Raw genomic sequence first — 18,350 nt, 5'->3', positions numbered from 1 at the left:
ATATTACAGCCATTTACACAGGTCAGTTTGAATAATTTTCAGGGACATAATCATAGAATATTATAAATAATGAGTATCTAAATGAAAACTTAGAGAAAAACGAATTTATGTATCCTCCTTCAACCTAGAGAATAATATTAAATAAATATAAATATTTTTATGATATCTATAATATATGCATATTATTTTTGTAATAACTATCCCATCACAAATTCTTATTTGATCCAACTAATTTTCATTTTAATTATTCAATTTGATCTCTTATTTTTTTAATTGTTTTATTTTTTGTTAAAACGATTCAAATAAGTTCTTTTTATTAAATCTGCTATAATATCTATGTGTATATGATGATACTTGCCACTTTGTAATATTTTAAATTTTTTATTTTATTTCTATTTTTATTTTTTATTTTTTTTGTTAGGTGTTAAGTTATTTTCATGCTACATGACTTTGTTGTTGTCAAAGTCATTGTCACATGATAATATTTTATATTTAATTCTGTCTTCATATTTAAAATTGACTTCATTAAATTTTAACTTTTTTTAAAATAAAATAATGTTGTCGCATTCCAAATTTGAAAAAAAAAAAATTATTAATTAAACATAATCATAACTTATGAATAAATCTGAAAATAAATTTTTAAAATTAACATCAACTTACTCTACTTAAATATTTACCTAAATGTTGAAATTAATTTTATTTTTTACATTTTTAATTTCAATAAAAAAATTTCTATTTTAAACTTATATTTTTTTTCTAAATATTAAGAATGTAAATGTGCTTGTAATTTTTAAAATTTAATATTTGAAATACACCTTTTAAACAAAGGAAAATATAGTATTTTAAAGTATTTCAAATATAGTTTTTTAAGCAAACGAAAATACAGATTTTTAAATTATTTAAAATACAGTTTTTTTAACAAAGGAAAATACAATTTTTTAAATTATTTCACATACAATTTTTCTAACAAAGAAAAATACATTTTTTTTAAAATTATTTGAAATATTAAAATATAAAAAGTATAAGTTTCACTTTAGATTTACATTTTTAATATTTTTAAAATATTATAAGTTTAAAATAAATCTTTTTTAAATTTAAATTAAAAAATAAAATAAATTTAAATATTTAGTTGTGATAATTTATGTATAAATTCTGAAAAAATATTTTAACATATATATATATATATATATATATATATATATATATATATATATATATATATATATATAAAAGTTGTAATTATGCTTAATTACTGATTTATTTTCATTTATAAAAGCAATAAGATTGTTTTATTTAAAAACAAAAATTGGAGCTCAATATGTTCATTAAAACCAAGATGTGATACCAAAATTGTCATGAAATATTGTTACTACCATCTAATACAACAATGACTTTACATATGACAAAAAAATTAAGTAAATAAAAATAAATTGAAAATACTCTAAACCGACATGTAGAAGATGTCATTAAAGTCAATCTAACAGAAAAAATCTAATCGAATGGTTTTATAAAATAATTGAAACTTAATTGAACTAAAAAATAAATAAATGAATCTAATTGAATAATTGAAATGAAAAGTAAGACGAAATAAGAATTTTAGCCTAAATATAATTACGAGCATATTTATCACGAATACCATTAAAGGCACAAATGGAAATAAGAAATTAGACGGTGAATATTTCGCCAATTAATTTTATTTTACAATCAATTACTATCTTTACAATTTTTTGTCACCTCTATTTATAAATATAATACGTTCTCAGAAGGATTATGGACTTAATTTATCTCGTATATCCACTTTATATATTCATATATATTTTATACTTTTAGCGACTTAAGCGTTTGAATAATTTTTTGCAAGTGACTCTCTCTTATTCAACGCATGATCAATCTTTCAACGTCATCTCGGATACGCTATTTTTCGGTAAAAATATTTGACAACCACTATGGAATCCGGTGAAATTCTTCACACACCCGTCTAAGGTATGAACCAACTAGTTGAGATTATTGTACTATTTATTTTAGAAATTTGAAAATATCTATTATGATTTTTTTATTTTTTTTTAATTTATTGCTATTAGTTTTAGTCAAATTGATGCTAAAATTTTAAAATAAAAACGTCTTCACTAAACTACTTTAATGAAAAAATCAATTTAAAAATTAGTAAGTATTAGACTAGATGTTACACAGTCATAAAATGCAAAGCCGATGTTAAACTGGTGTTAATAGCTATTTAGTTTCGTTTATTGACTGATGCGAAATATGTCATTTCTCGTATTCCTCTTACACCTTACTAATAAGGCAGTTCAACAATTTACTTTTTGTTTTCGGTTTTCAAGAAAATTGTTTTCTTTTAAAAATTTATCCCTTTGCTCATATTTAATTTAATTTGTTAGTCAGCAACATAGCAATATGAAAGGTTCTATATTTTAAATTGTTTTTTTCATGGATATTGATTTCTTTTTTTCTTGGTAGCCTACACCAAACTTACTGCCTATCAATGGGTGAAAATGGAGTTCGATGGTTTTGCTTAATAAGGTTAAAAATGAGTAAATCAAGTTTTTATTCACGTGCACAACGTGGATAGTTTTTCTTCTTCTTTTTTTTGACAAATGCAATTTCAAGTTTCAACCCTTGGAAAAGTGGCAGTGTTTAGAGCTTGCGGCAGAAAAACACACAAAACAAATGCATATATTAGTTTAATTGAATATGCAATTTACATTTCTTTTTAATTTAGCATCATTACAAAATCAAACTATTTTGTAGCATTCAAGTTAAATGACTTACCTAGTTCTTGAATTATTTTAAATTTTCCAAACAAGTTTATAAATTATGATTTATGTACTTAGGTTCTTAAATTAAAATAATCTCTTAACCAGTTTTGAGAGACTCAAAATTTCTAGGAAATAATAATTTATGGTTTTATAAAGTTTAGAATCAAATAAAAAATCGCATAATAAAATATTTATTCACAAAAATATTTAGAGACATTTTTATAATTATCTGCTATGATTAAATTGCATAAGAAAAAAAATATTTTTTTAATGAAAACTGTAACACCCCTTAATTAAGTACGTGAAATTAAAAGAATGTCACAAGAAAGATAACATGAAAGCGCAGTCTGGGAGTTGTTTTAAACTCAACCCCATACAACCCATGGCACACCATGATGTCCAAAAGAAACTAGAGGAAAAGTTAACCAGAGTGCATAATTCTAAGGACGAATAGATACATAGGTCACAACCCTAAATAAACTCATACAAAAATATAAACTAGTCCACGCGGACTATGCAGCGAAATCTCCACTTCCTGGCTGACCTCTGGAACCTCGCCCATCTGCTCTCATCAATTAAATTGATGATCATCACAAGAAAAAAGAACCACATACAAGACAACCATACAATAAACCGGGTAAGCTAGTGCCAACAGCATATATCATACAGTCAAAATATAGTTCTCACCATTCAATATCCATACATCATCCAAACATGTTATGACTCTTAATCAATACACTACGACTCAACTCGACTCATCCGGATACGTATAACTTGGTCGGATTCAGCGGATGCCCGCACTTGTGGTGGATACCTCTGCTCACCCCTGAGCTGTTCACCCCCGAGCAATGTGTTACAAGTGTTACGATGGATCAATTTTCCATCACCACAAGGTTAGCCCTTAATGAATTTCAGGCCTCCTGCTACTCTCACCACAGGAGTCAGTCCGCTCTAAGTGAGACTAACTGGCTCCTTAGAGTGTCAGGATGCAACCTTAACTTGAATCCTTACCTAGTTATACAGATGGGGCACCACCATGGACACCCACTAACAGGGGCCATGGAATTACGTCCCGACCACTGAAGTGTAGCCCCAGAGGTCTCACCTAGAGACCCCAAGGAATTACACGCTGACACAGACTAACAATCATAAATCAGTAAGGAAATAATCACATACACCATGCAGGGAAGATTTATACCAACATCCATAGACAACCCCCGTATATCACATGTCAATCAGTACCAGCTCGTATTACCAACCTTGAGTAAACATCTCCCCTCATGTCAATTTCATGCCACAAAATTACCAACCACCAAGGTTCATCGTTGTTCATACCCGATTTGTGATCGCATACATATCTAACCACTCATGTAATATTCACGTAAGATCATGCCACTCTCACCCGTCATCACATATGAGCCCCCCTCATCATATATATATATATATATATATATATATATATATATATATATATATATATATATATATATATATATATATATATATATACATTCAACCCATCATACTTTCATGCAATAAACTTATTAATAACATGCCAACCATCCAAAACAGAAAGGAACACCAAATTAAACAGCACCCTCGCTTAGTCCCTCGCTCAAGCAAAGAAGTCTCGCTCAAGCGAGACCTCATCGCCTAGGCGAGAGCTCGAAATCCTGGAACAGTGGCCCTTGCACTATCTCGCTTAGGCGAGATCCTCCTCGCCTGGGCGAGATGCTCGCTCAATTAAATGGAGCTGGTCGCCTGGGCGAGATTATCAGACCTTGCCCACTGCACAGGCGCGTAACAGACCAGAAAATACAGCCAAAAAGTTCAATAACACATTTCTTACACTCAAGATATCGTACAGATCATCAAATCACACATACACTTAAAAAAAAACATGAACATCAATTATTTCGCGAAACCCTTGCTTCCCGTACTTGGAAAGGGGTTACGCGAGGCTTTGACTCTGGGCCGCGAAGCACTGCAGCTCGAGAGATGGACTAGACACTGGCAGAACAGTAGCAGAATAGCATTATTACGAGGCCTTAAGTGAGGGAATACAGAAAAGAGCTCTTACATGGAACAGGCATGGGATTGGGAATCACTTACATGGAGCAGAAGACCCAAAAACTAAGCTTGAGCGGACTTGTTCGAGATGAGGAAGCGAACCCTAGCAGAGCTCTTTTGGCAGAGGAGGGAGACGGCTACGTTTCTGTGTAGGAGTGAAAGTGAGTATGTGATTAGGACAACATGAAAGGCTTTTATCCTATGGGCCAGCCTTTAGACCCATTACTGTATCGCAGCCCTTAAAAGGGAGCAAAAATAGAAAGGGGGCCTTACAAAAACTAAGAGTCGAAACAATTTTCAACGTTACTGAAAATTAAATGAAATTCTAATCTAACTCAAATTTAACCTTGTTAGCAGAGTCTTGAAATTAAATGTATACTAAAAATAGTTTGAAAAGAAAAGTTTTGAACTCTATCAGTTAAGTTTTTCAATAAATTATAATGTTGGTAACATCTGCTACCAATATGCCCAATTTAGTGCACATCACTTGCCACACACCTAAGAAATGAATGAATGATACTAATGTTCTGCATCCTTTGAAATTCCTCTGATATGCTTTCTAACAATAATTTTTACTTAGATGATGGCTTATGTTGTGCGTTGATACACTAAGAAAACTGGCTTTTGCTCCTTAGGACTGTTTTTAATGCACATTCTTAGCATGTTTATACCACCTTTTAACCAAATTGATGTGAAGTAGTGGTAGATAGTCTTAATTCACCTCATAGATTTCTAGTTATACTACTATCACTACCAAATATTATACGTGTACAATTATTGAACAACATTCTAAGGACTTTCATAAAACAAGAAAAATTAAATGTTAAATGGTCATCAAATCCACTTAAACACAACTATTTCATACATCAAAGTATATTGCAAGATTGTTCTACGCCACCTTTATCAGTTTAAGCTTTTACTTCTTCCTTTGTCTTTTGCACTGAATTATTGTTAATCTCTTCCTTCTCCCTCTTAGTTTCTACCACACTTTTTTCTTGTTTTTTTTTCTCTTTCTTGTCCTTTAACTTAATATCTTTCTCATTTTTTCGTCTTTTTCTTTTCTCTCGCTTTTCGTTTCTCTTAATTCTCAATAAACCCAAGAATGGAATGAGTCTTTGGAGTCTCCACTTCCACAATAAGCAATAAGAAGGATAGGCTCCGAGTAAAAGCACCTTTGTCGTGTTGGAAAAAACTCCGAGAATTACTTTATTAATAGAGAAATAGCATAAACACAAGGAAACATATAGACAACTCTCTCATGACTTTGCCATTTGATCTCAAGTACTCACACTTTCCAAAGCAATAATTTAACACAAACCTCACAAAACTCTTATTACAAGAGTACAAGAAATAAGAAGAGTTAAATACAAGCTTGAAGTGTCTTTGACTCGGGGCGAGCAACATCATGGACTTAAAGCCCATTATATAGTTATTAACACTCACCCCCTTAGTTGTCCTAGGCGATGTGGGACTTTTCAATGCATGTTATTTTCATCGGTCAAACGTTCTCCACCCTGATTAAAATAGACACATCTTTATTGTTTATACCAGCAATCATACTCCACCATAAGGGGTATCACTTGGAATCAAATCGTCCTGAGAATTTTCAGTTGGAATCAAACTATTTCCACTTGGAATCAAACCATCCCAAGAATTTGCACTTGGAATCAAACTATCCCAAGAATTTCCACTAGGAATCAAACAATCCCAAGAATTTTTACTCTGAATCAAACCATTCGAAGAATTTCCACTTGAAATCAAACCATCCCAAGAATTTGCACTTGGAATCAAACTATCCTAAGAATTTCCATTAGGAATCAAACCATCCCAAGAATTTTCACTTGGAATCAAACTATTCGAAGAACTTCCACTTGAAATCAAACCATCCCAAGAATTTGCACTTGGAATCAAACTATCCCAAGAATTTCCACTAGGAATCAAACCATCCTAAGAATTTTCACTTGGAATCAAACAATTCGAAGAATTTCCACTTGAAATCAAACCGTCTCAAGAATTTTCACTTGGATTCAAACCATCCCAAGAATTTCCACTTGGAATTAAACCATTCCAAGAATTTCCACTTGGAATCAAACAATTCCAAGAATTTCCATGCACCCTGCATCAATGCTAACCGATGTCCGTGTATAATCACCAGACACCTTGCATAAATATTAGCTAATGCTCACGTATAAACACCATACACCCTTTGTCGAAACCATGTCGTAACCCACGACACAAAACCACAGAACATTGTGAAAAGCCACATATCAAACATCTACACTTCGCAGCCACCATGTCATCTAACTTCCTCACTAGAGAAACAACACCTACCAGAGTAGCACCTCCATTGATTCTTGTCGAAACAGTTCTGTAAATCGCAAAGCACTTCCTCCACGCACATGCCAGACTACTGCAACCACATAACATACTTAAGAAAAAATCCTACCGAACCATAGTTCTGATACCCTCTCATGCACTCTGACCCCGAATACTCACACTCTCCAAAGCAATAATTTAACACAAATCTCTTATTACAAGAGTACAAGAAATAAGAAGAGTCAAATACAAGCTTGAAGTGTCTTTGACTCGGGGCAAGTAACATCATAGACTTAAAGTCCATTATATAGTCACTAACACTCACCCCCTTGGTTGTCCTAAGGGATGTGGGACTTTTCAATACATGTTATTTTCATCAGCCCAACATGTCAGATGTCAAAGAAGCCCTCAATAGGTTTAGTGCCTGACCAAATATTTAGGCACAAAGACACGATCGGTCGGAGCACGCACGCTCGACAGCATTGGTCGAGTGGCGAAGTGAAGAGATAAGATCTGTAGTTAAAATAAAACAGATCAGTAATCAAGTTTAAAAAATAATTGGACCTCAATTAAAGAAATATTAATCACGAGTCCATATAAAAAACTATAAATAGGATCCCAAGGTAAGTTGGTACGAACTCTTACTTTGCATTTATTATATCATTAACTGCTAAATCCGACCGAACTTGAACTGACTTAAGCATCGAAGCCTAATTGACAGATAATTCGATCGTCTGGACAACCAAACAAGAAAGAGAAAGAACACTGAGCATGAGGAAAGAAAAAGAATCGAACGACAACGGAAAAAAGAAAGAGTTAAACAAGTTTTAGATAGACGCTCGGTCCCTATACCTCAAATCAATTGTTGGTCGATTGTGGTACTTAGGCGATATTTCTAGGAATCACTTCTGCCTTCATTTTCAAGGAATGAGCCATAACGTTTTCTATGTCCTTGTAATTAAGGAAGCTTACAAGAGAAAAATATATAGTTTGGTTCTTTCATAATAATTCTAAACCACAACTGAATCATAATATGCTTTTCAATTTTAAATGCTTAAATTTGTGAAAGCAAGTTCTTTTCAGTATTCAAATTTTAAGTTGTAAAAGTTTGTGATATAATTTTGCGTAATCTTATCATTGACAAATTCTTACACAACTAATGGATGCTTAAACCATGGTTGTCAGGTTCCTTTCAAACTTCAGCCTGTTTTTAGTACTTTGAACCCATTTTTAAAACGCCAAAGATGAAATGAGAACCATTCAAACGTTTTTTCCACAACGTTAAATTAAGCTGTTAGTGTCTATAGTTGTATAACAGTTTCAAATTTTGTCGAATTAAAAAGTTTTTTAGTGATGAAATTATACGTATACAAAATTTCAATACATCCTTAATAGTTTATAGACACTTGTTTACATCCTTGATACAACCATTTATACAAATGACTGTAATATGTATTACACCCTTTTATATAGGTTATTTCGAATTCCTTTCAGGAGTATAATTATAGAATATTATAATTAATGACGATCTAAATGAAAACTTAGTGAAAATTGTACACGAACTTATTTAAAATTTTTGAAGTATGAAGGCACTAATGTAAACCATCAAAGCACATAAACTATTAAGACTGGTAAAACAATTTAACAGGACTTTTAATAAATATATCCAAAATAAGATGCGGACTGAACACACACATTCGGTCTAATTGGATGTAACAAAATATCTAAAAAATAGACTTTTTAAATGATATGATATTATTTAAATTTATATTTATTTATGTACTATAAAATTATCTTATTTATATTTAATGTAAAATTTTTAACATATTCCTCGAAAAATAATATTAATCATATTTCTATCAGAATAATTCTGCAGTTAAACCTTTAACGACAAAGTCTATATCTTAAAAAAATAGTGAGTTTTTTTTTTTCAACAAACAAATTAATACTCTCTTATATCCATATTCTTTTGCTTTTTGTTCTCATCTTTATCTAACAATTTACGCTTGAAAATAAAGAATAAAGAAAATTTGAGATAAAAGCAAGATGAAATTCATAATTTGAGTAGCAGTATCAAAACGAGTCGGATTTGTTTTGACCGCTCTGTTACTGGTCCGTCAAAATATGATCGGGTCAGACCAGGCAATGTGAAGTAAACGGGTTGAAAATTGAAAACCATCCCGCGATTGGACGGCTCCGCTAATTGATCCGCCAGTTTTCCATTATTTTTCCGGCAGCATGATCGGGATTTACAATGGGAGAAACCCCCATTTTAAAAGGAAAAAATTTATCGCAAACAAAGCCCAATCACATAAATAAATATTAAAAATTTATCGCAGACAAAATGGATGTCAATTATAAATTCATCAAATTAACAAATATTCAAGAGGGGATTGTGAATATTACCTCATGTGACTTTCTTACTTTAACATAATGTTCCTCCAAATCATTCAACTTGCCATTCCCAAGCTCTTTCAGATATAAAATGCTAGAAGCAGTTGTCATTGGTATCACTTTCAGATCATCACTCACAACAAATAGACATGGTCTTTTCATAAATCCCACACCAGCTTCTCTTGCTCCATCAATAGATCTTGGGTCAAAAAGCTTCACTTTTTTTGGATCTCGTAACATATCTTTTCTATTTGAAATCATGGTACGCCCCTCATTATGTTTCTGCACTACAGGGCCATACCAATACTGAGGAGAATCCTCCTCTTCTAATGGATTGCTCTTACAACCAAAATGAGGAGCGATCTTTATGTTGAGTAAGGACTCGTTAGATGATCCCACAAACCATGATGGATTCAGATCCTTCACACTTGTGTACAAGTTACCAATGCTTCCCAAGCACAATTTGCCTTTCATAACCTTCATAATAGATCCAATAGGTATTGTGAGGAAGCTGACTAGAAAGTCAACAAAATCTCCTTCTGCTTCAGCAAACAAAATCTTGTTCTTTGATTTGCTCACCATTACCTTCATCTCAACAGAACCTTTCCAATGAACTGGACCGGTATCTCCAGAGAAACAGTATTTCTTCGATCCTCTATTTTCCAATAATACATCACTTAGAGGAGATTTGGAGATTATGCTTGCTTTAGTATGCTCAATATCTGAAAATAAAACGGAAAACAAAGCAAGTTTTAAGCCTTGAAAATTTCTCGATTAAGAAAATTCCGTAACACCACCAATGTACTTTTGCAAAGGAAAACTCTTGTGCATCTACAACTTTAAAAGATAATGTTACCTCCTTCATGCCAACATTTTCAGAGTTTTATGTGATCTTGTTGAAGTTTTTGTGTCGATGTTTGAGAAACGTTTGAACAGAGTTACCTGGAGAGCTTCGGAGTACTCTCAGGTCATCAAAGATCAATAACATGGCATCTGGTTTAACAAAAACACCATTGTCCTTGGCTCGCTCTTCCTTGGATTCTACCAGCAGCTTCGTTTCTTTTTTCATCAATTTCCCACACTGGCACTTTGCTCCATCAAAGGTACTCATCAACAAATCCTTTTCCTTTGAACAAGTGTGACACATGAAATACCTTGTCGGTTCTGTATCATCCACTCTCACTTTTAGTCTCTGGTAAGAGCTCTCTAATGGGTTGCGCGGAGAAAGCAACATTTTCTTGCAGACGTTGTTCCAGAAAACATCAGAGTCCAAATTATCAACACTCTGATCCAACTTATTGACGCAGCCCAGCTCTACACGTTGTTCAAATTTGTTGGCAAGACGAATAATAGTTCCCAATGGAAGGGTGAGGAAACTGAAGAGAACATCTATGAAATCCCCAGTTGCTTCCGCCACAATTACACGCCTTTTTTCATCGTCCACACAGTATCTCAAAGGGATTGTTACCTCTTTCTCGGAAGCCATAATAACTGAAACATAAAACAAAAAAGGAAAGTGTACGTTTTTTAGTGAAATTTTTATACCTCAACTCAATTGTTCTTCGGGTTGAAGCACTTCCCAACATTTATAAGAATTGTGCTTATGAGTGTGTACTTTTAAGAACAAACAAACATGATGTCGGCGCTGTGTATGTCCGTGGAATTAAGGAAGCTGGGAAGAGAAAGGCTGTTTTTTTTTTTCTATTCAAAATTCTAAACCAAAACTAAGTCACAAGATGCTTTTTGAAGTTCTAAAACTTCTAAAAGCAAGTGCAGATTTATAATTCAATTTCTTTTGGATTCTACTTAATTCTTAAAACTTGTTACAAGCTAGAAAGAGAAAATTGAGTCAAATCATTCTTTCTTATCACTTTCCCATGAACTCACTCGACATAGAATTGAAAATGACGAAGTAGTTGTATGGAAATGATAAAAACAACCGTTGAAGGAGTTAGCAGTACCTATTCTAGAGGAAGGTTCACACACACGCACAAACATACATGCACACACGCACACAAATTTATAAAGAGAATTCTCTTTTATGTCCATATCTCAAAATTTCAATTTTATCTTTTAAAATATAATTATTTATTAAATTACAGACACTTCTCACATGTATTTATGCTAATATATATATATATATATATATATATATATATATATATATATATTTAATGAAATAAGAATTAGCATCATAAAATAACTTCCACAAGTACAGCCAAGACTTAGAACAGTTTAATTTTATATCTCAAATATGGTTAACGTATTCGTTTGGTTTTTTATTTCTGTTTTTAATAAAAAATGTTTACGGTCTTTTGGTTTATTTTAGTCTTAATTTATTTAAAATTGATGTAATTTTGTTTTGATTTTTAAAAACTTAATATAATTTTATTCTTTTCGTTAAATTTTTAAATTTATTTTAGTTTTGATAAAAAATCATTGATTCATATTAAAAAATTAAACCGAAATAATTAAATTACATTAATTTTTCACAAATCATACCTAAATTACTTTTCACAAATTAAAACTAAAAATAACTTGACAATGTATCCTCCTCAGATAGTCAATGTATCAGGCTCATCAAAACCATGAGTAGGAGTTTTTCTGAACAATCCATTAAATCTCTTCCAAACTTGACCCAATGACTCATCAGCTTCTTGTTGAAAAGAAGAAATTTATTGCTTCCCTTTGTTAATCTTTGACTGGGGGAAATATTTGTGCAGGAATTTAGCAACAACATCCGCCCAATTAGTTAAACTATTTTCAGGAAATGAGTTTAACCAAACTTTAGCATTGCCAGCCAAAGAAAAAAGGAAGAGACTGAGTCTAGCCTTATCTGGCACTTAATGGATCTTGACAGTGTTACAGATTTCCAAAAATGTAACTAGATGAGTGTATGGATTCTCATTTGACAATCCATGAAACTGGTTACCTTGAACTAAGTGAATCAAGGCCGGCTTCATTTCCATATTTACAGCATTCACAACTGGTCGATCTATGCTAATGAAATTCAGCGATGCTGGAAATGAAGCATAGTCTTCCAGAGTGCGTCGACCCTGATCACATCCATCATCATGGTTCCCAGCCATTTCTTCATCCTCTTTATCAGATGAGGAAAAGAGAACCTGTTCAGTAGAAGTAGAAGTTGCCTTCGTAACTTCTCTAGATTTATGGTTCTGCTTTCTTTTTCTACTATTATTCCTTCGAGCAATGCGTTCTATCTCAGGATCAAATAGAAGATTTCCAGCTTTTGTTCTACTTCTCATGCAAAACAAGAACCACTAGACAAGGCAAGGCAGATGCAAGAGATATATACACAAATTGAAGGGGCATGAGACTCTAAATTGTCAGTATGTGTTAGACTTCTATCTTATAAGTCTAATTGGAATATTCCCAACCAATGCTTAGAGGCTTTCACCAAACTTTTGTTAGATCTCACACCACCAAATATGAGCTTGCCAAAGAGTTTTTATGACGCTAAGAGGTTAGTATCAAAGTTGGGATTAGAGGCTAAGAAGATTGATTGTTGTGTGAGTGGTTGTATGCTCTTTTATGACAATGATAGTGGAAAAAGAGATGCAGCATTGCTTGAATGTAAATTTTATCACAAACCAAGATATCATCTACTTCATCAGGGATCCAGGCGCAAAAAACCAATTGCAATTAAGTCAATGTTCTATTTGCCTATAATCCCAAGATTACAAAGAATGTTTGCTTCTATGCAAACCGCGCCACATATGACTTGGCATCATGAAAACCAAAGCCAAGGCATGTTATGCCACCCATATGGTGGTGAAGCCTGGAAGCACTTTGATCGTAAACATCCTACCTTTGCGTCTGATCCACGCAATGTGCGACTTTTTCTATGTTCAAATGGATTTAACCCTTACATTCAGGCTTCATCTTCACCATATTCTTGTTGGCCCGTGATTGTTACTCCATACAATCTTCCTCCTGAAATGTGCATGTCAAAGCCTTATATGTTTTTGAGTTGTCTTATACCAAGGCCATCCAATCCAAAGGCCTCTATTGATGTTTACTTGGAGCCTTTAATTGATGATTTGAGGAAGTTGTGGGTTGGTATCTTGACCTATGATGTTTCAAGGAAACAAAATTTTATGATGAGGGCATGTTTGATGTGGACTATTAATGACTTCCCTGCTTATGGGATGTTATCTGGTTGGGGCACACATGGTAGATTAGCTTGTCCGCATTGCATGGAGCACAATAAGTCATTCACGTTAAACTATGGTCGCAAAATTTGTTGGTTTAACTCACATCGTAGGTTCTTACCTAATGACCATCCTTTTAGGAGAAATATTAAAGCCTTTCGAAAAGGGCAAGTTGAAACAGATGGGCCACCTCCTAGGTTGACACCATTACAAGTTTGGAGAAGAGTGAAACATTTTCCAAAAGTCACTAAAAACGGTGTAACACGGATAGATGGATATGGAGAGTGGCATAATTGGACAAAAAGAAGCATTTTTTGGGATCTTCCATATTGGAAAGATAATTTGTTAAGACATAATCTTGATGTAATGCACATAGAAAAAAATTTCTTTGAGAACATATTCAATACTGTTATGAATGTGACGGGAAAGACAAAAGACAATGAGAAGGCAAGAAGGGATTTAGGATTGCATTGCAAGCGAAAAGACTTGGAGTTCAAGGTTCAAGATAATGGGAAAATATTAAAGCCTAAAGCGAATTACACTTTAACTCCAGATGAAGCTAAATCAGTTTGTCGGTGGATAAAGGAACTTAAGATGCCAGATGATTATAGTTCCAACTTGGCTAGATGTGCTGATGTTGAAAAGGGAAGAATCCATGGAATGAAAAGTCATGATTGCCATGTATTCATGGAGTCATTACTTCCTATTGCATTTAGTGCTTTGCCCATTCATGTTTTAAATCCTTTTACTGAAATTAGCCACTTTTTCAAAGATTTGTGCTCTACAACATTAAAAGAGGAATCCCTAAGAAGAATGGAGAAAAATATTCCAATTATTCTATACAAATTAGAGAGAATATTCCCTCATGGATTATTTGATTCCATGGAACATCTCCCTATTCATCTCCCCCATGAAGCATTGTTGGGTGGACTAGTGCAATACAGATGGATGTATCATTTTGAAAAGTACTAAAGGACCTCCCTATTCATATTTATAATTAATTTTGTCACCAATTTTTTTCATCATGATGTATTTTTTTATTTGTATAGATTCATGGGTGATTCAAAATGATCAATAAAAAATAAAGCAAGAGTTGAAGGTTCTATTTATGCATCTTATTTACACCGTGAGACAACATACTTTTGTTTTCATTACTTCAACAACTTCATGTTGTCACCACGCAATTGGAGGAATGAAGTTGAAGGTCAAAGAGATGTGTCAACGTTGTCTGTTTTTCAGCAACAAGGTCGACATGCAAGGAGAGAATCGATTCATTGGCTAACTGATGCCGAGTTCAAATCTGCTCATGTTCATGTGTTAATTAATTGCACTAAAGTCAAACCATATCTTGAGTAAGTTATATCCTCCTTTGTTAACAAATTTGTGGTCAATTGTATGTAAGCCTATAATTAATTTACCATTGCAATCTATTTTCACCAGCTCATTCCTTACGGGCTTGTAAATACCTGATAGCAGTGCTTCTGCTCGTATTCATTCAGAGTTTCCTGAACGGTTCCAATATCAAGTATGTATTGTACCATTAATTATGCAACAAATGGATTTTAATGTATCATAATTTTACATCTATCTTTCTATACTTGTAGGTTTATAACGAGCCATTAAGTGTTAGAAACCAAGACCTAAGGGATTTGTCAAATTGGCCAATGAAATGTGTCAAAGAATGGCACACATACTTCGTGAATGGGTACAAGTTCCATACTAACGCATGGAGCAAAGGGAAAAAGACTATAAATAGTGGTGTTCATGTGAAGGGCCTTACCGAAGGAGGTGAAGATGATTTTTATGGGATCATTCATAGAATATATGAACTAGAGTATAATACTTCTAATAAACCGAAGAAAGTTGCACTTTTTTTTGTGTGAATGGTTTGATCCCTCAAGAAAAGGTACAAGAGTAGATCCTAAATATAACATTGTGGACATTCACATGACTTCAAGGTACCAACCATTTGATCCATTTATTTTAGCATACAATGTTAGACAAGTATATTATGTACAATATCCACCATCTCGAAAAGACAACCGTGGTTGGTGTGTTGCAATTAAAACAAAGTCGAGAGGTCGCATTGAATCAAATGAGGTGGACGACGATGTCCCTTACCAAGTTGATGAAATGTCCCATGTGAACGAAGTAATTGAAGTAAAACGTGTATCGGAATTTCATCACATAGAAGGTCATGATGAAGAGTTGGAACAACAGGAGGAGGAAGAAGAAGAAGATGAAGAAGAAGAAGATGAAGAAGAAGAAGAAGAAGAGGAGGAGGAATATCTAGATGAAGAAGATGAAACTGAAGAAGAAGAAGTGGAGGAAGAGGAGGACGATGATGAGGGTGAAAGTGATGATAATGACTAACTTTGTCTTTTTTGTTTTAGTACTTAACTTTTTAATATGTTTGTTTTTTTTCATTTCATTAGAACTTTTTGTTGTTGTATTTCAAGTTGTGTAATATGTCTAATGAATAGATATTAAGTTGGTATTTGTTTATTATTATACACCATCTTAATTTGTTTGACACTTAGATCCTATATACCATGTCATCGGGAGATCCACCTCGACCACCCCCAGTTGACAAGGGGAAAGGTATTGCAAAAACAAGAAATAGACGTAATAATTATATGCTTCGGATTCCAGTCAGACCCATCACCCCTACCCCGGGCTTACATATGCCATCCTTATCTTCCCCACCTCCACCTACAGGGTTACATAACCCAACATCTATCCCGGCGATTCATATGTCATCCTCGTCTTCTCAACCTCCGCCCACAGGGTTGCATACCCCTATTGTTGCTCCCAGGCCCCCTTCTGTACCACCCTTCCATATACCATCCTCATCTTCCTCAGCTCCACACACTGGGATACATACCCCTTCCACAGACATTGGAGCATCCCCATCACCTCATAATGTACCATCCCCAGCCTCCATTGGTGGCCCATCTTTTGCCGTTGGTCAGCAGTCTGCACCATCCCCAGTTGCAGGTGATATAGTTGCCCCACAGCCTATGGTTGATAATGATTTAGATGCAGAACCTGACCATCCTCTGCAGGACCGCCCGATGATTGAACCTGTCGGTCGAGGATAATATTTAAATTCAATTATTCTCATTGTTTATATTATGTAATTCTTTCATTTTCTGACAATTTTCCATGAATTGTAGGTTTGTTCCATCTAGAGTTGCTTCACAGGCTATCACAAAGACAATCAAGCAACAATTGCTTAATCCTTGGCCATCATGGGGATCAATACCTGAAAAAGACAAGGAAATTTTCTGGCAACGTTTCAAGGTAACGTGTTCTAACTTATTATATAGATAAATTAAGTTGTTAACTACTATTCCATGTTTAATATACTTATAATGTTTTATATGTTTAAATTGTGTTATAGAGGAGAGTTCAGTGGGCACCAGAGCATGAAATTGCCATTAAGAGAAATTTCAACAGCAGAGCTTCCCATCGTCTATCTGAGTTGTTTAGAGATGCTAGAACGGCTAGAGAAAGGCCAAAATGGATTCCTAATGATGTGTGGACAAGGCTGCTAGAACATTGAAATTCTCCAAGTTATCGGAGCAAATGTATTGCAGCAAAAAAGAATAGGGCTTCTGAAACAGGTGGGACCCTACACACAGGTGGATCCATTACCACTTACGAGCATGCCCTTCGTATGGTAAACACATTAACTATTTGTATTTGTCACATTTGAACTACATTTTTAATGTTTGAAATCAAATCAAATCTAACTCTATAACATTTTGTTGCAGGCACGTGAGTTGGGACGCCATGTGTTTCTTGATGAAGTCTTTCAACAGACACATATCCGGAAGGGTACTGGCGAGTATGTGGATCAGAGGTCTAGGAAGACAAATGTAAGTCTCTTTTACTGTTCAATATTATTTACTCTTAAATGTATCCCACCACAGAATAATAATTGTTCATTGTTTACTTATAGGAAGAATTTCAGACTAGGCTTTCTCAAGTTAGATCTGAGGTTTCCTCATGTGCTGATGGAACACAAGAGCAGTCCTCTGTTGATCCTACACAGGACGAGAATATCAGGACTAGGTGTTGGATTGAGACAGTAGGAGAGAAAAAGAAAGAAAGACTTTATGGGGCTGGTTAACTTTTCAAAATATACAGGTCCAAATGAAAGCTTGAACCAAGTACCACCTTCTTCCTCTTCTAATACTGAGGACCTCACTAATATTAGGCAGCAACTGTCACGTAGCCTAGAGGAAAATGAGCAATTAAGGTCTGAGTTTCAATCCTTTCAGTCACCAGTCCTACAATATCTCCCTCTTGATGCTCAAGCTCGTCTTCAGCAGCCACAACCACGACAGCCAAACCTTACTCAACCAAACTTTGAAATCCCTACACCCCATTTTCAGTAACAAAATAATGAAGAAGACGATAACCTAAATGAAGAATCTTCTCCTGATTATGAAGATTATTAGCTTTTCATTTACTTAATAAACTTATGTACTATTAGTCCTTCTTGGTACTGGTCGTGATTATGTAATATTTGACAAACTTTCCTGTGATACATATTATTTTCTCTGTTTTATGAACAATTTACTGTGTCATTTGATATATATTGTCTAGGAGTTTGATA

At 33.8% G+C, this 18,350-nt stretch overlaps 3 protein-coding genes across 3 annotated transcripts; 2 read left to right on the top strand and 1 right to left on the bottom strand.

The window, feature by feature from the left end:
• Positions 1-9,542: 9,542 nt before the first annotated feature.
• On the bottom strand, positions 9,543-12,820 carry LOC114165613. Its single transcript, XM_028050195.1, has 3 exons — positions 12,487-12,820; positions 10,497-11,045; positions 9,543-10,276 (listed from the first exon to the last, which is right to left on the bottom strand). The coding sequence occupies exons 1-3, from the start codon at positions 12,818-12,820 to the stop codon at positions 9,543-9,545; spliced, it is 1,617 nt and encodes a 538-aa protein (XP_027905996.1).
• Positions 12,821-13,003: 183 nt separating this feature from the next.
• On the top strand, positions 13,004-14,698 carry LOC114165612. Its single transcript, XM_028050194.1, has one exon. The coding sequence runs from the start codon at positions 13,004-13,006 to the stop codon at positions 14,696-14,698; it is 1,695 nt and encodes a 564-aa protein (XP_027905995.1).
• A 1,580-nt stretch (positions 14,699-16,278) lies between these two features.
• On the top strand, positions 16,279-18,129 carry LOC114165611. Its single transcript, XM_028050193.1, has 6 exons — positions 16,279-16,787; positions 16,903-17,029; positions 17,130-17,264; positions 17,503-17,607; positions 17,691-17,805; positions 17,879-18,129. The coding sequence occupies exons 1-6, from the start codon at positions 16,279-16,281 to the stop codon at positions 18,127-18,129; spliced, it is 1,242 nt and encodes a 413-aa protein (XP_027905994.1).
• The last annotated feature ends 221 nt before the right edge of the window (positions 18,130-18,350 follow it).

This window comes from Vigna unguiculata, chromosome 10 (genome assembly GCF_004118075.2).
Source record: "Vigna unguiculata cultivar IT97K-499-35 chromosome 10, ASM411807v1, whole genome shotgun sequence".
Taxonomy (NCBI): Eukaryota; Viridiplantae; Streptophyta; class Magnoliopsida; order Fabales; family Fabaceae; genus Vigna; species Vigna unguiculata.
Note: the sequence above shows the minus strand (reverse complement) of the source record. Positions and strands in the feature narration are given on the sequence as shown.

What these genes read in the sequence shown, in the direction of transcription:
- LOC114165613 (XM_028050195.1), bottom strand. Translation starts at nt 12,820, where the DNA reads ATGAGAAGTAGAACAAAAGCTGGAAATCTTCTATTTGATCCTGAGATA. An exon ending in CTTGATTCACTTAGTTCAAG is followed by an intron (nt 11,046 to 12,486) that starts GTAACCAGTTTC and finishes TTTATGTTTCAG; the next exon opens with TTATTATGGCTTCCGAGAAA. An exon ending in AGTACTCCGAAGCTCTCCAG is followed by an intron (nt 10,277 to 10,496) that starts GTAACTCTGTTC and finishes TTTTATTTTCAG; the next exon opens with ATATTGAGCATACTAAAGCA.
- LOC114165612 (XM_028050194.1), top strand. Translation starts at nt 13,004, where the DNA reads ATGAGCTTGCCAAAGAGTTTTTATGACGCTAAGAGGTTAGTATCAAAG.
- LOC114165611 (XM_028050193.1), top strand. Translation starts at nt 16,279, where the DNA reads ATGTCATCGGGAGATCCACCTCGACCACCCCCAGTTGACAAGGGGAAA. An exon ending in GCAGAACCTGACCATCCTCT is followed by an intron (nt 16,788 to 16,902) that starts GCAGGACCGCCC and finishes CATGAATTGTAG; the next exon opens with GTTTGTTCCATCTAGAGTTG. An exon ending in AGAGGTCTAGGAAGACAAAT is followed by an intron (nt 17,608 to 17,690) that starts GTAAGTCTCTTT and finishes GTTTACTTATAG; the next exon opens with GAAGAATTTCAGACTAGGCT.